Source organism: Camponotus vicinus, unplaced genomic scaffold (assembly GCF_025532165.1).
Source record: "Camponotus vicinus isolate PSW18456_S1 unplaced genomic scaffold, iyCamVici1.0 SCAF_10, whole genome shotgun sequence".
Classification (NCBI taxonomy): Eukaryota; Metazoa; Arthropoda; class Insecta; order Hymenoptera; family Formicidae; genus Camponotus; species Camponotus vicinus.
This window is the reverse complement of record NW_028141946.1, coordinates 1,272,476-1,296,122: the sequence shown is the minus strand read 5'-3', so window position 1 is coordinate 1,296,122 and position 23,647 is coordinate 1,272,476. Positions and strand designations below refer to the sequence as shown.

Genomic DNA, 23,647 nt, shown 5'->3' with positions numbered 1-23,647 from the left:
TAAATCACGTTTCTAATCGCGAATTTGCCCTGTGCGTAAAGACCGCGATCTCTGAATATAAATAGCAAGAATTTTTAAGATAAATAAGTACATAAATATATTAAATTTAATAATGATACCGAGGGGAAACGAATTTTGACGATAACAAAAGTTTCTCAAAAGCTCTGTCTTACACGAGAGAAACAAAAATCAATAAATAATCGAAGAAGAGAAGCCGGCTGCGCTTCCAAAGAAGCGGGACAGACATCACCCTCGGACGAAACCCAATTAAGAAATGTTTTGTCCGAGCAATGGGTAGATAGGGCTAAAGGTAGCGGGCAGATCGAGAGCGGGAAGATCGCAAGAAGGAGAAGAAGAGCGACGCGAGCCGAATAAGAGCACGAGAAGAAGGCCGCGGCCGATCGAATATCCCAGCGTGAGTCCGAGGGGGATCGAATCCTCGATCGGGAATTCGAGAGAACATACATATATATATATATACTCTGGCTGTATAAACCCGGGGGTTTCGCATAGGCGGCAGAACGGCAGCTGTTTGAGCCCGGCAAATTAGTAGCCGGCGCGTGATTGGTCTGTTGCCGCCCCGTCTCTATATATTGCAATACCGTCGCGTCGCCGACACCGCTATACTTGCTACTCGCCACAACTGGCAAAATCGAACACTCGGTACCTTTTGTACGCACGTGTGTACGTGCGCGCGCGCGCGAGCGCGAGCGAGAACGCGAGCGCGAGCGTTCACCTTTTTCATCTTTCCCTCGTCTTTCCTCCCTCTAACCCTTTCTCTTAGCGCCCTTCCGCGCGGCAATTTAGTCGCGATATCTTTATGCCGGGATTTACGAGCAGATAATCATCGGGAGGGATGTTCCGGCATTTTTCGCTCAAATTATTATTATTTATATTGCATTGCCCCGCGGACAGAGATCTAATACCTCGCTGGACATTAATTAACTCGGGACCGACGGCCGATAATGCCGGCGAAAATGACTCTATTACTCGGGGAACTCGATCCAACTATCGGCGTTCGCTAAAAGCGTTCTAGATCCGACGCATTTTACTTGAAATATTTTATTAATATGCATCTATCGCGTATCTATTTGAATATTTAATATCTCCTTAGGGAGGTACGAGAGGTTTATTGAAATTAAATCTCAAATTGAGATTGATTTGCTTGGTAGAACACTAAGGAAAAATTTGTGCTTCGAGCACAATTTATCAGTTTTAAAGAAAAATTAATTTCCTTTAAAACTTTGAAGCACTATTATACCGCGTCTGGCTCTTATTAGCTCGCGGAATCTAAAATTTGTTTCGCGTGAAAAATATTTCTGCAAAATTTAAATATTTAAATAATTTCTTAATTATTAAATTTCTCATAAATGTCTCTCAAGGATCTTGATAAAAAATCGGAAAGAAAATTTAAATAAGCGACCCAGTAACTCTATATAATTCGATTAATATAAATAACAGTAGCTGGATTAATAAAAACTTTTGAAACGTGATAACTCTTTGTCACGCAATCCGCAGTTAATCATGGCTTTCTCTCGTATATATGTGTATAAAACTACGACAGCTTCAAAAATATATTTTAAATCGCTATATACATGTATACCTCGTCAGCCGCGTCCGAACTGGATATTGCAGGAAAGCAAAAGATTATTCGGTGTTGCATAGAATTAAATCACCGGGATGCTTTATGATTCCCCGCTGTCCCAACTACCTCTCCTCATTTTGCTCCGGGTATCCACCTACCTCTCCCTCCTCCTTATCCCTGTCCTTCGGCTAACTTCGTGTGTACATGTTTCTTTTTCCCTTCCCACCACCTGCCCGTTATCCCTTCGCCATGGTGAGCGCGATGCTTCCCGGAATTGAGCGAAAATAAAACTCTGAAGAGTATATGGCACGGGGAGAGAAAGAGAAATAAGGAGGAAGAGAAGGCTGGGTTGTAAAGGGAATGAGGACGGGGGAGGAGAGGAGGGAGGCAAACGATCGTCACGGAACTCATGCAGCGTGAGTCGACCTAAGGCACGATCGCCCGTTGCTGCTGATGCTGCCGTTGCTGGTGCACCGCGCGGAGTGCTATCTACCTATCTTGATACGATACAAGCAGCCACCTTCTCTACGCGATATAATCCCATTGCCGATGGGATCCGACGTGTTAGGCTGTTCAACGAAACCGTGCTAAGATAGAGGGGATCCGTAAATCTTCACTAGCTACTGTCGTCCTAGCACCAACGAGCTAGGTCTCCGTTGTCCCCTTATAAAGTCCGCGCTAGCGATACTTTAGCGTTTCCTTTTTGATAAACCATAGCGAGGCAGAGGTTTGTTTAATCATATCGAGATTAATTCGCACCGATAAAAAATATTTCGCAAAATGGACGAAAAAATAACTTGTTTGTTGATAAAATCTCGAATCGGGAAATCTTAATTAATATTCAATAGAGATACTTTGGCACATACGATATAATTAATAAAATATATAACAGATGTGTATGTGAAAGAGAGAGAGAGAGAGAGAGAGAAAGAGATTAAAGATTCTGTTCTTCAATTTAAAATTTTTTAATAAAAGATTAAAGAAAGAAGAAAATGAAAGATAATTTTATATTAAATTATTTTCTCTCTGCGTATCTTATTTCGTAATATAAAGATATAGAGATATAACTTTTTCGTGTCTACTTACGTAAGCAATAGCGTATATTCGGTTGGTTGTGCGAGGCGAGGAATAAAGCTGATTCTTACCTGCAACAATGTAGACTATCATTAGAAAGAAAGGTAAAATGTTCGCACGTTATATAAATATATATATAATTTATACTGCGTTTTAAATTAAAAAAAATAAATTGTTAATATCTAAAGAAATAGATTTTGTAATTAAATCATTAATTGACGACATTTTTTTTCTTTCTTAGTATTTTTTATAAGCAATCATTAAAATTAATGAGACGTATAGGGAAAAAAAAAATTATCTGTTCCGATCACAGATATCAGCTCGTTACGCTTTCTTAATAGGACGTAATTTCATCACAATGGCTTTTGGTTATGCATCGTTAACGATAAAGGTCAAAAACCGCAGAAAAACATTATCGCTATCCACGATTTCTTGCGAGCCGTTCCTTCGATTCGCGCTTAAAACAAAGTTCCATCGAGTCCATATCCTCGTGTAACATGATTGCCGCATCGTTGAGAAAAAAAGAGAGAAAAACCGAACGGTATTTGCTAAATTGACCGTTTCGGTCTCAAGAAAACACCCATTTCAGATTGATCGTCATCGGGCGCGCATCTCCTCGAGCAATTTCGGGGAGGGCTAACCACTCGGGACCACTGTGGCGTCGCGCAGTAGGAGGGAAGGGGTGGCATACAGCCTTTCGAAAACCTGGTATTCCGGTCCCTTGGCGGAAAAAGTGGTAGGTTGGGCCTGGTTTGGTCGCCATCTCCGCCGGCGTCACATCACGTACCGTGGGGCTTCCAATGGCGGGCACCGATATAACGAACCGTCAAGCGCGGCGGCGAGAAAAAGTTGGACGATGTCCGCTCTCGCGTACATGCCATTCGGTACCGCCGATTCCTCGCTCACGCGACGAAGAAGGGCCAGAAGAAAAGCGCGGGGAACGAATAGAATGAGGAGGAGCGAGGGAGCGACGAGCGAGACGGCGCGAGTGAAAGCAGGAGCGAAAGAGTAAAAGCAGACCGGATCCTCGGTTGGAGCGCTCTTGGCCGGCTCTCGGCTTTCGTTCCCGGCCGCATTCACCTTCGGGGGGAGGTGGGCCCCCAGGTCGGGCTAATGGGACGCAATTAAACGATTCGTATCAAAGAGCGCCGCCGATCGCGCACCCCGGGAATGTCGCGTACTAGACGGGCGACGGGGCGACGAAGGGGTTGGAGGGGAAAGAGACACGCTCCGGATCCAGTCGCGGATTCGTTCCCCCGTGGACGAGTCTAGAAAAATCTCGGCCACGTCCAATTCCATCTCATTAGCGGAGACGGCTGCTGATGCTTGTCTCTCTTGCGGTCTTAGCGCAAGAAAGGGAAGCCTTCGGAAGCCATGTATGGAACCGGTCTCCCTTTCTGTCTCCCTATCTATACACCTCTATATACCTCGCGGTAATATACCGGGTGTCGCCCGCGTATCTCGTATTTCTTCTCGTGGATACGGACGGCAGTGCGGATCTAACGTTCTTGCACACCGGCTGCGCTAGAAACGGGATACGATGCGAGGGATGAAAAGGCATTCGACTAAAACCGCGTAGCTCCGCTCTCTTTGAGTTTCGAGATCGTCGCGTTTTATATTCACCTGTACTACTCGAGAGTAAATCTCTACACCTACATCCTACCATCTAGCTATCGATTCAATTATGCTTAATTTCATTCAGCTTTCGTTTCGGTCATTGTCCCCAACTCTTTAGATAGAATATATAAACGTCAATACACACGCCAGGTTTAAAATATTCAGAATAATTAGTGATATAAAATACTTATATGTCTCATAAAATTCTGCGGAATTTTTGTCGTTACGCTTGACATTTATTGTAAGACGAAATTAATGATAAAACACGCAAATCTATTCTTTAAGCAGGACACCCCGTACACCTGGCCATACGCTTATATTCCGTATGCGCATATATATTGTATACCTATATATCGTAGCATGCACATGCATGCGCTGCAAAACAAAGCGAGCTCGTTAGGAGGTGCATTGCAACACTCTGCTCTCCGGTACATCTTGCTGCGCTCGATCTGCGGTTCCGATTTGCTCGACTTGGCCGGACTTGGGTGTTTGTATGTTTTTCGCGAATAAATACACAGTTATACGTTTGAACGTGTTTTGATTTTGCGTGATATAATCGCGCGAGTTAACCGAAGAAGGAAAATTGCCTCGGATTCGAATCTAACGTTCGTAATGATTTTTTTTTAAACCACGAAACCGCATATCGTGTTGCGAAATAAATAGCAGAAAGCAGTGCTTGATCAATAATGAAACCATTTGTATAAAATTTACATTTTCAAATCAACATTCTTCTCTTATTCCTTATATATTTTTAACAGTTTGCGCTGCTCACATAAAATACCACTGAATAAATGAATACTCAAAAATTAAGAAACTTAGAAATTATAGAATTATCTGTGAAAAATCAGTTGCGTATTAATAATTATATATTAATAAATCTCAATCACACATTGAATCTATGCCAGATATTTGTTGCTCTCTCTAATTGAAAAACAATAAAATATAAATTCGTTGATTTTATAGTTATATTTATTCGTTGATTTCATAGATTTTATAGTTTTATAGTTTATTGTTAAAATTGCAAGCTCGTAAAATATTACAATGTGAAAAATGTTCACATATATTTAAATACACATGTGTATGCTTTAAAAAATTTTGAAATTAAAATAAAAAACATTATAAAAATAGAAGAGATAAAAAATGACATTAAAAGAGAAGAAATATTGTACTGCTTTTATAAAATTATAAATTTATAAAAAAATTTTTAAATGATATAAACCATTTTTTAGGAAAGGAATAACGAAATTATCCATCATGCTTTAACAGAATACAACGATCTAAGAAGATGCACAAAAATGTTGAAGAATGAGGCATCGGTAAGCCTTAAGGTCGAGATAAAACCTGAACGAGAGATATTGCCTTATTAATGCCTTATTAATGCCGACCACTTCATTAACGTCAAGCGTTCACGCGTGTACGGTTGATTAAAAGGTAGTAATCGGTATCCCTCAATAAAATTATTTTCGCTCCACGAACGTTGGCGGAGATCGCTTTACTTGTCGATAAAGAGCGGATCCTTCATAAGCTCGGCTAACCACATAACTCTCCTTCTGGCGGACAAGTAAAATAAAAGAAAATATGGGAGAGGTGATCGGCCTTTTCTCGAGGTGGAGTCATGCGAGCGCGGGCTTGTAGAGGCCTGGTTGCGAAGAAAAAGACGGAGAGGAGCAGAGGAGAGAAAGAGAAAAGAGGATCAAACGAGCTTAAGGTAAAGAGCGTGTGAAAAAGAGAAGAAGCAGAGAGAGAGAGAGAGAGGGAGAGAGAAGAGAAGAGGAAAGAGAGAAAGCTTCGAGAGAGAACCAACTGGGCGGACATAGCTCTCGAGTTTGCACGACGAGTTTATGCGATTTTTACACTCGATCTGATTTTTTGGCGGCGCCCCTCGCTCTCGCGAGACAGATATATGTCCCATGGCCATACAAGAGCCGCGCGTATAAAGACATCGAAGCGAAGCCAACGAGAATTTCTCATCCCATCCGCTGCGCGCTTCTCTCCCCCCCCCCCCCTCTTTCCCCTCGCCCCGCGAGCATCTCCTTCTCGATTCTCGTTGCCCCGTCATCCCGTTTGCCACCATACTTGGTATACCCTTCTTCTTTTCTACCAACCGCTTCCTTTCACCTCCTCCTTTTTCGCCTCCTTCGGGCCCCAAGATGGGGTACAAGAAGACGAAGAATCGAAGGGCCTCGCCCATAACCGGTTCAGTCTTTCTCTCGTCATCGCGCTTTCCGACTCCCCTAACCGCCGGTCTAACAACATGCTGACCTGCTCCATATAAACTATGTATAGATAATCTGCTTCTCGGTCAATTACGTATTTATTGAAACATTGATGATAATGCGTGCGAAAAATGAAAATTGATTCTCTTATTGCGTCTGTTCGACTTGCGAATGGTCTGAATCACTAGAGGAAATCAATAAGGGAAGTTATTTGTGTAACCTATTCAGATTGCGGTCGCAATAATATGTTTGCTGTTTTACTTTGCTTCTTTTTATGGCATGCGATACACCTGCTTATTTCTGCGTGCATGGCAAACATACTTTTCATAGTGGAAACACTATGTTTCTATACAGCGAGAAAATAAACAAGTTGATTAAACAAGCTCCAATCCTCCTTTACAAATATAAATAAAAATTGACACAAATAATTCATTTCTAAATGAAAAATTTTAATAGATATTTCTGAGTACGATATCATTGTTATTTTCAAAGGATCAAGAAAAATTTATAGAATTTCATCAGTCCAATTTCACTTTCTTTCAATCGAAACTAATAAATTGATTAATATCAAAATTTATAAGACATATATCTCAAGTGGCAGTTTTCAATTTTTTTATACGAATTTTTTAAAAATCTTACAATTTGATGCGTAATCAATAAAGGATAAAACGCGTCGCGAAAAGTGAAATTGTCAACGTTGCTCAAGGAGGGGAAAGAGCTAACAAGAATGGAGGCAGGGCGCAAGTATGCAGACAAATACAACGCGTATGGACCAACCTTCCCGCATACATAACCGACCGGCAGGCAAGAGTGCAAGAGCAAGGCCAAAGAGTTAAAAGAAAAAGTGCACATAGAACAGCATCCACTCATCACGCGGCGTGTGTAGCCGGCTTTTAACATAAGCGACCGTGCCGCTTGGCGGTGAGAGCGAACGAACGCTTTTACAACTCAATGTGCTGAAAAGACTCCTCGAGGCTCTCTCTCTCTTTCCTCCTCCATCCTTATCCTCCCTACGTCACCCTGTTATTCGTTCCAACTTAAAAAGGATGAGTTGCACAAACATATGTGCAAACATAACAGATTCTCTGCATTTTTTCCCTCAATATTTCATTGCATTATTCATGATTTTCGATGTAAAATAAAACGAAGAATCATTAAAATTGATTAGTAATATTTTATTTTATAAAATCAGTAATATGTAAAGTTATGTATTTAAAGAAATTGAGTTTAGATTCATGTTATATACATTGTACAATTAACTGTTTAGCATGTGAAGATATTTTTTATAAAAGAAACATTACAATTGATTCTATAGAATACAAATCTTAATGGAATTTAATATAAAGTATATAAAAACTCGAGATAAAATATATCATACTATTCATACAGTTCTATTGAAAAAGTAAAAGCTTTACAACATTATTAAGAACGTAATTTTACATGTAAACATGTATAAATGAATGAAATATGATTCTATAATTAGAATGTAAAAGCAAATTTGTGAATGGAGGGTTGAATAAATCGTGTTAACGAAAAACTATTTCGAAGAATAATAAATGACTCCAATCGGTCAAAAAGCCAACGAGTCGAAAAAATTCAATTTACCCAGAAACCGAACAAAAAACAGAAGGGGAAAAAAAATCAATAGTTCGCCAGAACAATATTATCTTAGACGGTTCTTTAAATAGATTTCGAGATATTCCGACACCAACCCTAAAAGAGGAAAAGCTCTTGGAAACTCTTATCTCTTCGCATCCCTCGCGTATTTCTTATCCATTATACGTTTGCCTTGCCCTATCGATCCTTCTTCTCCCGCCTAGCAAGTTTGAAGCAAGTTTCCCTGCTTATAAGGTACCACACCGTAATAAAGCAAACAGAGCTAGCTTTTAATTAGATAGAAATTTATTTGATGGATAGCTAGCTTTTAATTAGATAGAAATTTACTTGTTGGATAATAATATAATATATATATTGCAATATATCAAATAACGAAAAAAAGAAATGTCGCTAATTTTATGCCGCAATATATCAATTTTTATTGCTAAAAAATTTATTTCTTTTCAATACATGTACATGTACACACATATACATATATGTAAATTAGAAAAAACTTACAGCAATGAAAATTTGCATATTAACCTAAACATATCTTAAGTCTAGCATATTTTATCGATTCTGATAAATATTGTATATGCACATATTTTTATATAATTATCGCTGCTTCCTCTTTTATATTTATTTATTTAAATTATAGCAAGAATTAAATTCCAAATTACGACATTTAATTTCTTAGCTTAATTTAGAATTTAGATTCCGCTATAATATAAATAAATAAATATGTGTGTGTGAAAGAAAACGTCGTTATATTATTATATATAGTACATTTATCAGCCTAAATAAATGCATTAGATTTAAGAATATGCTTTATGAATATATTATGCATTTATAAATATTAAATTAATTAATTATTTATTTAAAAATAAATATATAGGCAAAAGAGAAAGATAGAGAATTGAAATTGTTCACAGGCAAGTCCTTTTACGTACATCTCTTAATCTAGCAAATTCTCTTTTCGATTCTACATTACTGACTATTATTAAATCACGAAATATTGCAAACATTCACGAGATGCTATATTTGGATTCAATTTGTATTGATTACGAATGAAGGAAGATTGGCATTGCATGAAATCAAAAATAAAAATGCATCGAAATATGAAATCATAAATTTTAATTTTAATTAACGAAAACTACAAGTCTGACATTTGCTTAATTCGCGCAGTGTTTTATTAAGCCTACCGATATATTTGAAAGAAAATTAGTTTAATCGTCGCGTAAACGTAGTCTCACTATGCCGCTATGTTTATCTCGATTCCGGATGTCCAAATAAAAGGGGTTTTCATTTACATTAGGGAATTTAAGAAAGTGCGACGATAACTACGCAATTAAAATGCCGGTGCACGTACACAAATTGTGAATATAATCCGCGAAAGAAAAAGTTAATGGTTGTTACTATATGAGATTACGTATGAAATGCAAATTGCGGCATTATAATTTTTGCCAAGAGCGCTTCCCCTAAGCTTCGGCGCGCTTGCACAAAATCTAAATACATAATGAAACTATTTAAAATCATTTCAATTGCTGTATATCGTCCTCGGAAAATGCTTGGGAGGGACTCCCGCGAAATCGCAAGAATTTTTTTTCCACGAGAGCGAGAAAGTTTCACCGCGTTTCTCGCTGCTGATTAAACGGCTTGTTTACGATTTCGGTGACGCATCTTCCGCGGTTTCGCACTAAAATGTGAAGATACAAAACGCACGTTTCACGTCGCACACGCGCACGCATACACGCGCAAATACACATGTAGGCGTAAACCCTAGGATAAGATGGCTACAGCTGTTGCATCTCGCGCATCTCGATCGGAAGTCCGCACCAAGCGAAAGGACGACGACTTTACATACCGCTGCCGACATCCAATCGACGGTGACGTCGCGTGCGGGCCCGACAATCGTCTGAAATCACCGTGAGAAATAGTGAGAAAATTAACTCAGCCGAAGCCGCGAGAGACAAGCCTGGCGCAATCTTGGACACGGCGGCCATCTTGGGCGGCCTCATCCCCTTCCCCGAACCAGTCAGGTTCGAGAGCCGGTAAAGGAGCCACGAGCGACGGTGCTGCCGCCCGGCGGTGAGCCGCGGGGCTCCAGGTTTCATCGACCAGGCACCATCACGCTGACCGACGAGTCCCGTCCCAAGCCAGCCGCTCTCCCGACTTGACTGGACGGGCCGCCATATTGGCCCGACGCGGACCTGCGCAGATTGGACGCCGCTAGTCCGGGCCAAGTGTCGCCTACGTCATGTGTCAATCATTCCGGTCGGCTTGAAATCTCGAGCGATAAAAAAAGATGTCCCGCGTAAAAGCGACGTCTCGTCGCCGGAAGTGCTTTTCCTGCGACACACGGTGCGATCGCACGCGGCGAAGGCTTTTCTTAGGGATAACAAAAGCCTCTAGGCACGATGATCGCATGTTGGCGGTTAGGGTTATGCCGTGACGACACAAGCCGAAAGTGTTCGCATACGACTCTCCCGAGTGTTGTGCGTCTGACAGTGATTCGGTCGAGGCTGTTGCGCGCCGATTTTACCCAGACCTTGAACGACACGTGAAACTTTGCTGTCGCTTCGATATGAATGACAAACTCTTGCATGTGCATCTATCTGGCAGATTGGACACGGAATGCTTTCACGTGTGATGACGCGCCTGCGCTGTCAAAGCGCGCACGCATGCAATAGGGAGGACATATGACTTGGTAATTTCTGTAAAATTTCATGTACACAAGCAATGATACAATTATTTTCACACATAGATCTAAAGATATTTATAGGAGAAGAAATCAATATATCGATGTAACTTTTCCGAAAATAATTTAAAATTGAATAACGTAATTAAAATAATGTTTTAATAGATATACATATATGTATAATTTGCTACAATTAATGTTAATAACAAGATTTAAATTATACAATAGAAATAATGAATATTAAAGGAGCATAAAAAGGAATAATTTTTTCTTTCAAAAATTAAAAATAATTTAGAAGATATTATATTAAAAGAATGATATATATGACAGTGCCTTTTACACGAAACACTAAATATAATTTTCACATAAAGACTTATTAAGTTATTACTTGGCACTATAAATTATTATACATACACACACATGCATATATGTGTTTTTTATATAAAACGTTATATTGTACAATAAAATGTGAATGAAGGAAAAGTTAGGATCATCATAAATTTTGTCTGCTTTATTCAGGTATCTGTTACCGATGTAACGTTAACAAGAAGCATACCGTGAATCTCTATAAACATTGCACGCTCTGAATTTCGAAGAAACTATTTGCTAAGCTGACATTCCGTTAAGTATACGCGTTGCATAAGATTATTTACAGAATCGAATAAGCGGATTACAATGTCGGTAATAAATATTACCACCTACCTAGTTGCAACGCTTTCGATGTTAAGACCAAAACATTTCTCGCTATAAATTCCCATCTAAATATCGCCCGATCGTGTTTTCCAAAAACACTCGATGTGCCAATTTTCGACGCCTTACGTATAGAAATTAATATACGTACAGAGATAAAAGAAATATCACTCTTTCGAAATTCTCAGCATGGCCGAACACTCGCGTCAAGATATGATTCAGTTCGACGATAGACTTTTGCTTTCCAATTTCTTTATTATACTTTAGGAAACCATCACTTTGACTTAATATTTCGCGAAATAATTCAAGCTCTCATTTCCAGGGATGGATAAGTTGTATCCGTGTCGGTGAGCGTGTAGAACGAAAATTCAAGCGCCTGACTTGTCTTCGGAAACAACGGTTATAGCTTCACCGCGAACGGAGCCCACCGGATAGTTTCGCGGGCGGAGCTAATTTACGTGAAGTCGGGCAATAAACATCGCGTCTCTCACTAGAGAATACCGCCGTGCATACACGTATACGTAGCAGCCCACGCGCGGCTTCGAGGTGCGAGAGAGAGGGGGAGAGAGGGAGAGAGAGAGAGAGTGAGAAAAGCAGCGAAGTGCGTTCGTGTTATAGGAACGAGAACCATACGCACGTAGGGCGCAACAGTAGTCGTAGCGCTGGTTAATTAGGGTTTAAGTTTATGAGGTGCAGGGCGCACGCCCCACCCCTGCCTGCTCCGTCTCTCTCGCTCTCACTCTCTCTCTTCCTCTCGCCTCCCTTCCCGTCTCCGTCCTCCGTTCCCCTCGCCCCTCTGTCGTAGAACTCGCCCCCACGATCTACCCATCCCCTACGCACCAACAGCAAACCACCACCGGGAACAGTAGCGTCGCCCTTTGCATCCTATCTACTGGCGCGCAACCGCGCGTATACATGCGCGCCCGGGATATCAAACTTCACACGCGAGAGCAATAATAAATGTTGGACGTTCGCAGCTTCGCAGGTTTATCGTTGTTACCGCAGATTTACGTGGATTCACAATGAAAAAAAGGATAAACGTTGGACGTATAGGGCAATGAAAAGATGGTGATTACAGTTTCCATGCTCGCCTCTGTAACGGCGCGGAATGAAAAACTACGCCGTTGTTCAGAGCACTCGTCGTCACCCGTTGCGGGTATCTGAATATTAGAATACGCGATATACACACTTCTCGATTCGAATCAGATGTGTCTCATGCATATTTAAAAATGTGCGGCAATTTTTAGTTGAATTTAATTATCTTTCTTTGTCGGGAGAGCGTATATTTCTGATGTATTTTGCAGCTATCGAATTGAACAATTAGTCATAAAACTCTCGATTGTGATATAATGACGATAATGATTGTTTGATAAAGATTATGAGAAAATGTAATAATTATTTATAAATATTTTTTACATCTTATATAGTTCTCTTTATTGAAATATTTTTGTTAGTTCAAAAAATTGTTCTTTACATATAGATATATGAAATGGAAGAATTAAAACATTTAAAAGAAATAATTATAATTGTATCAGATAATTGCTGTGAATAAAAATGATATTTTATTTCATGAAGATATTATCATCTATCATAAATGATTAGAAATAAAAAATACATATTTAGACATATTTTTATATCAGGTTTTCTCAATTATAAAAGTGTTATACACGTGTTGACGCTTTTTCATTGCTATTACATATGTACATTATTACATATTTGTTGCAAAATTTATGATATTTACTGAATTCCTTGAAACGAAAAAGTAGATAACCTTTGATAAATACATGTAGCATTGAAACATTATTAACGCAGCTGACCCTACAAGTCAACAAGCTCGTATTCGTCGAAGTTCGAGAAATGAATTTTAATTTAAAGACATTAATCTCACAAAATCTTTACTTTCCTTTACGCTTTCAATTTTTTTCCATTTTACTTATGAAATTAATGTTTTAAAGTCTCTCTAGCTTTTCAAAAAAATATCTCAGAATCCCGAAAACATTTTCTAATTCATGGAAATTTTTAATTCGAGGCCTGCAAAATTAACCTTTTTTCCATTTGTTTTTACTACATTAATTGAGTTGTAACAAAAATCTCTATTTTTTTTTGCAACTGCATTCATCGAATCTAACAACGAATTTGTTAGAGTTCAAAATAAGTTAAAGCGACATGATCCAGAATGTAAATGAAATACATATTCTACGTAAATATATTAATATTATCTTATCACTATTATATAACATATTTACATCGCTCGTTATAAATTTTTTACGAGACAAACATACATAATTGAGAAAAAGAAAAATTTACAAACATCCTCAATCATAATTTAATTATCAATTTATAATTTTTTCGCGGTTGATTGTACGCGCGTGTCAAAATATCTCCAATTACATGATAAGATGATAACATTTTTACTACTAGACAAAAATAAGAGTAGAAATACAGGATAAAATTAAATTTAAATGGAGGAAACGATCATTAAATCTAATCTTAATGGAAGAATCATAAAAATTGAAATTTTTATTGGCAGAAAGAGAGGGAGAAATTAGATGATAATTCCCTATCAATGAAGCTCATAAATATAAAGCTATATAGCTAGTCATGCTTTAATTATATCGAAATTCTGTAATCTTTCGATTGAAATAAAGGGTCATTATTTTCTTAGAAATAGCAATTCTCCACAAAAATGTCGTATCAAGCAGCGATTGTGTTATTTAAGATGTGATGCATAGGATAGTTATGTCGCCGGGTCAGTCGCCATGAAGAACGCGGGCCTGTCCAAAGCCCCCTTATCAATCTTCCTTAGTTCGGGTACGGCGCGTTCGCGTGCTAGGAACTAACGCTATCAGGTAGGGATCTCCTGTCGCAGGTTGTGGTCTCGCGCGAAATGTTGCTTCGCGTGCTGCTACGCAGACGGACAAAAAACAACCGGAGATAAGCTCACGATTCTGAGAGAAAGACTGAATTTTAAAAATATACGCTCGATTTTCGAAGGGAAATTATTCCAGCCGAAAAAGCTGCGAGCAGTTCCCCCTTTTTTTTTTTGCAAAAAATTTTGACACCGCCATGATTTTTTTCGGTTATAATCGCCGCTCGATGCATCGAGTATACGTATATTTATGCTGATGCATGCACTTGCATGCTCGTAATGCGCGAATAAAAACTCTCATAAATATGGCGGAGTCATTCATTCCCCTAGTTAAGCTCCTTCCGTAAAACATTATGTTGGATAAGTAGCGCAATTCCGTTCTCTCGAGCCCTTTTTAAGAGCCTTCCCTCGAAATCATTAGTGAAAATAAGATTAAATCCTTTTCGACTGTATTTATTTTACGGTCTGATTAAAATTGCGTGTACGAGAAGTTTGATTAACGATTCATTGTTAATTTGCTAAATATTTCTTCCATTATGAGTATCTTTTCAAGAGAATTTAATTTCTAATGTCGCATTATATAACATCAAATAAATTATAGGGGTAAATAACATAGGGGTAAGTAACAGGTTATATAACATCACTGTATAATTATTGGATAATACTTTTATAAGTTGGAAACAATAATTGAACGATATATTTGGAAAATCTCGCGCTAGCATTCTTTGGAATAAACAAACGTGGTTCAGCATCCAAGAAAATGAGTGTGCAACGCTATGAAGCGCTTCACTTATTATTCGGTATCCGAGAGGGGTGAAAAAAGAGAATTGGAGATATATGTATATGTATATGTACGGCCGGTACATAATGTATATCCGACAACGTTGTACAGCGTAATTAAATCATGCTGACGGTTTTGCAATTAAACTCGATTATTTGCTCGTCGCTAGCCGTCCCACGCCGGCCGCGATTTAACTCTTTCAAGCCCCGCGTGCTCACCCTTCGGCACGCCTCGTACATAGTCACGAAGCGAAATAATCCTTGCGCTCGATTATGCGGGGGGATGATTTTGAAGAATGCGCTTTTTAGAAAAAAAAATTATTTAACCATTTTAATATATATAAATAATTATATTAATATTAAATTTTAATATATAATTAAATTTAATATTTTAATATTTTATTTAATATATAAATTTTAATATATAAATAATAAATATTTTATATTGAGATAAATGTGTGTAAATATTTTACGGATATTTCATGTATAAAATATACACATAGCGCTTGTATTGTGAATTTATACTAATTGTAAGCGAATAATTAATTGTTAGCGAATTTTCGCTCCAGTACACAAAGTATAATATCGCTTAAAGTAAATAATCTCGATCCTCCTATGAGATTTATTGCATCTTATTCTCTTCACGTGTGAGATGAATGGTAAAAAGATATCTCTCTAAAAAGTGACGAAATGTGTTGACCGTCTTTTATAAGACTCCCCAAACTTTCTCGTGTACCGTATCTTTTTTTTGTACAAAAAAATAATGTCCCATCTCTAATAGGGAGAGAGAGCAACTTTCTACCGGATAATGTATGTCTCGTTTTTTTACGGACCCTTAGGCGAAAGACATTGGGGGGCTATATCGTCGTCGTCGAACACACCGTAAAGATCACAAAAAAATAAAAGTCGGATACTTTTTTTTTGTCTGCGCGCAATCCTCTTTCAGACAAAAAGAAAGTATAATCTGGGCGATATCCGAGTTTCACGTTTTCGATTGTTTGTGACAATAGACAAGTCGTCTCGTCTTGATACTCGTTGTTATTTACACAGTTCGCATCCTTGGAAAAAAATTCCTGAATCTTATATAGACGTTATAAATTGAATTTCACATTTCTCTTACGGAAATAATAAAAACGTCACTGATGAGTTATACCGTTAAAATACGTGTATTTGTACAACGTTCTTACCTGTTAGTAATGCGATCGTCGGAGACAGATTAATTAAATCTGCGACTTGGTTTGCGCTATTCCATTCTCTGACTTGCTTTCCTATATTTTGTTCCACAACAACGCGTATCTCCCTTGCTCCGTTTTGCGTAGTCGGGAGAGGCAAAACGGAGGATGCGACAATATCCGGCACCCCGGCGTCCGACAACTGATAACGCCAAGGGATGTTTATGTGCGTATTCATAATACGCTCGCGCCCCCGTTAGGATACCGAAGCTAATACACAAGTAGTGAATTTTCTATTAGTATACATGTAGCGAATATTCGCGATTGACAGTTGACTCAAATGACGTGTAATTTTGCTTACAAAAAATAAAATTAAAATGTGTGAGTCGAGTCCGATTATTATATAATTATCGGCAATTTTCTTTATTATGCGCGAATTATATATACGTTTCGTAAAAATGGAGATGAAACGAAAGAAAATAATTAGCGAGCTTAGTCTTTACTTTACGCATAATTGGAAGATAATGCGATAAAATATTGACGCGATATTCGCGACTGATGCAAATTTGGTAATAATTCCGAGCAGGCAAATTTTATCGATGCTGAATGAATCAGCCCATAAAAAGGGAAGTACTTTCCTGCCAGCTCAATGGCTTTCGTATCTATATGTAAATAAAGCAGAAAGAGCCGCATGGTGCGGGGAAAAGAAGAGGCAGCTATTTCTCTCCACGGAGCGTCGCGTAATTTACGTGAGGACTGAAGATAGCGAAGGGACTTAATTCACGTGCCACCGACGAAAAAATAGGATGGTCCCCTGTGAGATTGAAACAGCATTCGCTACTCTTAATTTTCTCGATCGCATAAAATTAGCGGCTGTGATTCACGCTACGCTGCTTGTATTAAATATATTTCGATATATTTCATATCTCTCTCTCTCTGTCTATCTCTCAAAAAAGATCCGCAGGACATAACAAGATTTTATGAAGATCTTTGTCAGAATGATCGTGATAATATGTTCATGAGAGGCGGTAAATCACCCTTATTGCCAACAATCATTATGCCCGACGCGGAGCCAAATTACTTCGCGGAAAATATCGCGTTTTGTGCATTCCAAAGATTTCTCTTCTATTTTTAATCCGCATACTCCGCGTGTTTCGGCGCAATCTAAAATTAATGAACACCAACAATTCTTTCCGACACGACAGACTTTCGAAGAGATGGCGAATTTCTCTCTTCGCATCTCGAGCGCCATACAATTCAACCATTTCTCTCGATACCGAATACGTAATATACGCGTGACTCCCCGATCCTGTAGGATCATAACATATCTCTATCTGAAATAATAGCTCGCCACGGCTGCCACACCCAGTATTGTCTACACGCGTACTTATACGCTCGTATGCGCTCGCTTTGGCATTTTACGTAAGGTATACGAATAATATATACAATACGTCGACCGCATGCAGACATCAGCGCGGATATGTGGAGTACTATATAAAAGATCTATGTATGTATAAATAAAGAGACGCGTACGGGGAATTCGAAAAGACAGCGAGATGTCGAGCGAGGAGAAAGAAACGGATAGGAGTAGAGTCGGTTGTCGAGGGATCGGTAGAGGGGATGCGCGAGGAAAGAAGGTAGCGATCGGGCGGGGAAGAGGGAACGCGGAAAAACGAAAGGGGGTTGGCGAGAAGATGGAGGACGACGGGGGCTGGCGGGGGTTCTTGGTTCGTTCACGTTCGTTTCTACGTCCCCGCAGACGTCCGACTGCTGATCTATGATTCCCTCGCGCATAGCGAAGCACATAACTTTCGTTTTATACCTCTCCTCTCCTCGTGAGATCCGTACGATGATATTGCCATCCACGTGTTCGGGGAGCGACCCCCGAAAAGCAGCAAGAAACGGGGAAAGGTGCCGAAGAAGGGAAAAGAATGACGATGTTTCGGGAGTCGTCGAGTCCTCCGAATGTCTTCACCAGACACGTATTCCAGAATTCCAGCTACGAATTGGAAAACGATAATGGCGGGAAAGAAAATGGCGAGAAATTTAATAATTTGTCAAACGGTAAAATTTGCAAAAAGAGAGATCGCGAACAAGCGTTTCCGCAAAAGTGAGTGAAAAACTGGAGGCCGGCAATAAAAACGCGAAATATGGAAAATTTATTGCTGCACAGACTATGCAGATTATTATCGTTTCGTTAGTAAATATTTCCAAGCCGGCATTTATTAGTCCACGGAGATAAAAAGAGAAAGCGTAAAAACATAAAATTTATTTGAGGATTATTCTCCCGGTTAAGATACGTTTTATGCAGAATAGGAGATAGCGTTGTTATTCATATTCTCTAAACTCTTGGAAAATCTTGAAAGTACAGGGCGAGCGTTTTGTTGCGCCGCGAAGGGTAGGAAAGAAGAGAGTGGAAAGTGTCCGCCCCCTTCCTCGTCGAGGATGGGCTCGTGCAAGCGGTTAACGCAGCCATTTCACGCCTCGGGAAGCATCCAGCTTCCTCATCCAAATTCTAACCGAATCCACGGAAACCGCTCTACGGCCCGGGGTACGAAGATTTCTATTTAGCAGTGACTGGAAAGTGGTAGAGACAATTGAGCGAGATAGGAAATGAACACATTATCATTCTGAAAAAATTCACGGAAAATCCCATGTACAACAGACATCGAATCTTTGTTATCTCGGAAACACAGCCACATTGAACATCGTGACTCGATAAAAGTATATAAATCTTTATATCGCAAAAATATCGAAATAATAAATACAACGGATATCAACGGATGAATAAATTTTGAGACAATGATATACCTTTGCATTGTTTGAAGACGCATTTACACATCTATCGATAACTCAGCCAGCTCTTTCATTAATTATCATTTCATGACAATATAATAGCCATTGTTGGAATCATTACTTTGATATATTAACCATAACGATAATTTATAGATGACGCGTGCAAAGATCTCTCTTCTATCGCGAAATTAACATCGGGCATCCAACCCTGAGTCACGAATTTGAAGCAACATTGCGATATAACGGAATTTCATCATTTTTTTACGACGCTCACGTCGCAAAGTCCTTCCCATAAATCGGACCAATCCCTGCCTTTCGGTTCGTAGCGGAGGAGCTTAAAGTAAGTATCGATCACGGAGGCTGAGGGAATTACGATCCGTGAGCGATTCTCCATTGCCTATACCAAGTGGTTATTTCTGCCATACGTCGTGCGCCATAGGAAAGGGGCGGCAACCGCAGCAATACGACTGTCCTCTCTCTCTCTCTTTCTCTCCTTTCTCTCAACCGGCGTGGTCGTACTCGGCTACCCCAATTTCACCCGAGGGCCAATATTTATTGATCACCCTCGAAGGCATCGTTCCGTGCACTTTCTCTTTTCGCGCGTTCTATATCCCCGTTCTCTTAAAAAAAAGAGAAAAAAAGGCAGACGCCGTCCTTCCGTGGCATCGCCAAGACAGCTGTTCTTCCACGCGCGATTCTTCTCGCGCGAGGGAGGGTCTCGCGCGACGAAAACTCACCCCGCGACTCTTTATTCCTCGGGAGCTCGTGTCGCTCGGGAATGTCGCACCCGGGGATGGAGGAGAATTCGACGAAACTTGGAAACATAACATCTGCGTGGTACGAATTCAAGCGAGAGATAAATTTAACTGGGAAAAAAACTTCTCGCAGACTTTTTCGACATTTCTATAAGTCCAGCTTGAGCAGATGGAGGAAATTGTTGGTCGAGTTAAATTCTATGAAGACAGACTGGACTCACGCGCTTTATAATCGGTGTCCATCCCACAGATTTGACTCGTGGCTTGGCAATATTATCCTTACCTGCAACAGAAAGAAAAGAGGAAATTCGATTAAAATTATAAAGACGTTTTTCAGCTGCAAGAGTTCATCCCTCGTTTTCCCTTCGACAACGAATCGCTTTGATCTTTCGATCAAAGATGCTACTCGCGATGACAACGCCCTATGGCGTTTGCGGCATCGAATTATTACGCGATAAAAATTAAAAAGAGAAAACATCGCCCATCACGACCGTACGTTATATCGACGGCTCTCTGGCTGTCGTTTTTTTTTCCCCCCCCGGATATAGATTGTCGCAGAGCGCGGATTATATAATCGTGATAGCGCATTGTTGCCGGTGCATGCGCGCATCTCACGGCCGCGGGCCGCCAAATGATCCAGAACACCAGAGGGAATTGGTTCAGCGATGGAGGGACGCAGGGTGGTGGTGGAGAAGGGAAGGGAGGAGGGCAAGGGAGAAATGGGTAGGACCGCTGTTATAACTAACCGTGCTGATCTACGACCTGTTTAGTAGTTCTATATCAGCGCTGCACACCATGCTCCGCTACACGCAATCGAATCGCCTCTCCTCTGCCGATAATATCTAACTTAAGTAGGTAACCACGAGTGTGGATCCACACACACACACACATAAACACATAAACACACACGTACACACACATAGATGTATACGCGCGGTCGTACCCTACCTTATACGTGAGCAAATATACTCGATATGGTCCGGCCGCGTGCGAGGAGATAATGTCGACGATAGAAGATTGCGGCAATTTAGCGCGTACGCAGACTATCGAATTCGAGAGCGAAAAATTGTAGCTCGCTATATTACACTTCGACCATTTCTGCAATTTAACCGTGGCCAAATTGTTTTGCATCTCGCGGGCGCGCAATTTATGCCGTTTACGCGCCGTGACTTGTATCTTTTTTTCATTAAAGTTCGGGAATCAACGCTATTTGCGCGAAAGGAGAAAAATACACCTCGATTAGTTTATCGATGCACGCGCTTATAAACACACGTATACGCGCATCTCCGCCATTCGCGTGCAAAATAGATTTAGTGGCTCGGAATGATTGATGGTCCATCGCGAGTGCGAGATTCTTGGAAAAAAAATGCAGTGGACGTTAATAGTTTAATTTCGTCCGGTTGATACGGATGCTCTTAAATTATAAATGCCTCGCGCAGGAGTCGAGAGATTACCCGCTCAAAAACGTAAACCTGAAATTTCAATAACGATGTAATACTACTTTTAATTTATTTTCACGATATGTAAAACTGCTAATTATAATTCTCCCAGCCCTGTTCGTAACGTAATTAAAAAAAAAACATATTAATATCCCCACTAAAGATTGATCGATAAGAGAGCAACGCTAAAAGAGCAAGCTGTTAAACAGATAAATTAAGATCCGTGTCGTGTCTGTTATCTATATACATATTTATTCATCTACACGACGACCTTGGCCGTTTGGAGTGGCTCGCGACAGGATCGTAAATCGAGATCTCATCGTAACGCGCGAAACGTCTCGTTCTTTCAATCCAGGCCAATCCAGGCCGCCTCCGATGAATTGATAATCCGAGGAGAGCGCGCGCCATTATTGCTTCCGTACTGGCCGCCGGTGAAAATCTGCAGACCAGTGACTTACGACACCCTGGCGGTGAATGGTTATTAGATTATTGACGGTATCGACAGCTCATGCGTTGCCCGGATTGGAGAGCGCGTAGCCTAGCACGGAGACCAGCGGCTCTGCTAGTGTCACTGTCGGCGCCTCTTGTATACACATCGCGTACAAATGGACAAGTTTGGTGGGAGAAAGGGCGCGAGGGGGAAAGGGGGAGGATGGGGGAGGGGACGGAGGTGCTGCAGTACAGTGGGGCAAAATGGGGAGACCGTGATAACGATAACGTACGATCGGCATTAGCTGGCGGCTTGCTGCGGCTGATGGATGCGCTAATTATCAGCAAGCAGGAGTTACAGTAGCTCGCGTATACAGTCCGTACGTACGATAATTGTCTGTTTTCGCGATCGGGATTTAAAGAGAGAAAAAAATACTCTCTTGATTAGAATATAAGAAGAGTGAGAAAATTTCCTGGGGTGTTGCTTGACGAGTCATGTGACTTCAAAAACCAGAATCGTTAAATGGGTGACGCGGGTAATAAACGAAACGATAGACAAATTTCGTCAATAAATGTATGTTCCATCTTCCTCGACTTTAAAAAAAAAGAAAACTAACGTCAACTTTTCACAAAATACCGAGGCGCCTAAATTGTCCTCGAGACAATTTTCAACATCGCGGCGACACGGCGGGATGAAATTACGGCGAGACTCGGTGCCCAGTAATGAACATCGCGCTTGTTTATTTAATGGGAAATTCGGTGACGCCATAAAGCTCGAAGAAGGGGGTGAAACCTATTAAATTTATGCTTTTGGTTTACCCGGTCTGACGGATCGCAATGCCTGCACGCATCGATCCCCTATCCCCCCAAAACTACCATCTCCGCCATCCGCCACCCTCTACCCGCTACACGAGTCGACCGTCTCTTTTCCTCCCGCTCGTTCCAATTCATTCTCTCGATATCTCCGTCTCCCTCTCACTCTCTCTCTCTTTTTCCCTTCCACCCCCGCCTCCTCTCGCAACTATAGCGCATCGTGTGCTTGTGTTTATCCTATTGGTAGCCCAGTGTAATCCAACAGAGATATATTCTGCTCTGCCTAGAGGGTTTGGTCGGGGGATTCGTGGCTACGGCATTCGCGCTACGGCGCCCATCATGACGGACAGCGGCGCGTCAGCGCGTAAAACGCCATCGCGATTCTGCGGTCTGAATGCGTAGAACGCGTGCGTTTTACGCGGCTATCGAATCTGATGTTAGACCAACGCGATAGAAACGAATAAAAAAAATATATACAAAGTAACGCAAAATTTAAAACGTCCCTTTGTCAATGAAAATCGCGAAATAAGTACCGCTATAAAAACTCAAACTCTCGCCCCCTCCAAAGACCCCAAGCGCTCGGTAGAAACCTCCGAAGAATCTGGCGGAGGAAAAACGACCATCCAACTTTATCCCTTTTGAATCCCCCTAATTACCAAATTTTCCTCGTCCTTAATTTAGTGTTATAATTGCTTCCTACCCTTCGCGAGGGATCGGCCTGGTAACACGTCGCGGCTCGTGACTGAACCACCCCCTGCAATTCCTTACATCCATCCCTGTCCCCGATATCTCCTTTCACGCCTGCGCCTTCTATAAGCAAAGTTTATCCTCCCCCTTCGTCCTTTATTGCGGTCTCCGCGAGCGAGGTGATACATCTTCCCCCAACGTGCATTTAAATGATCCCGATAATTCCATCGATTGGCACTAACTGTGACAGACCATAACGCTAAATCATATCGCCATTTTTGAAAACGTGTAGATGATAGACTCTCGAGAAGTTATATCGCCGATCGTCCATGCACGTAATTATTATTCGAATCCACGCTTTCGCGAAGCTGCCTTCGACGTATCTTTGCGTGAGCCTCGTGTCTAATTATAACCTCATCTGTAGGTCAGAA

General features: G+C 40.6%; 1 protein-coding gene and 1 long non-coding RNA gene across 8 annotated transcripts in view; one reads left to right on the top strand and one right to left on the bottom strand.

Moving 5' to 3' along the window:
* Ubx (ultrabithorax) overlaps positions 1–23,647 on the bottom strand; it is a 179,055-nt gene that overhangs the window by 121,177 nt on the left and 34,231 nt on the right. For all 3 annotated transcript variants that reach the window (XM_083079439.1, XM_083079440.1, XM_083079438.1), the window contains exons 2-3: positions 20,070–20,131; positions 2,672–2,730 (exon numbers count right to left, since the gene is read on the bottom strand). In XM_083079439.1, the coding sequence (XP_082935565.1) occupies positions 2,672–2,730; positions 20,070–20,131 (121 nt within the window). The remainder of the gene's footprint in view (positions 1–2,671; positions 2,731–20,069; positions 20,132–23,647) is intronic.
* The window catches only part of LOC145960189 (uncharacterized), a 45,450-nt gene continuing 31,600 nt past the window's right edge, over positions 9,798–23,647 (top strand). For all 5 annotated transcript variants that reach the window (XR_014435287.1, XR_014435286.1, XR_014435285.1 and 2 more), the window contains exon 1: positions 9,798–10,795. This is a non-coding gene — a long non-coding RNA (uncharacterized LOC145960189). The remainder of the gene's footprint in view (positions 10,796–23,647) is intronic.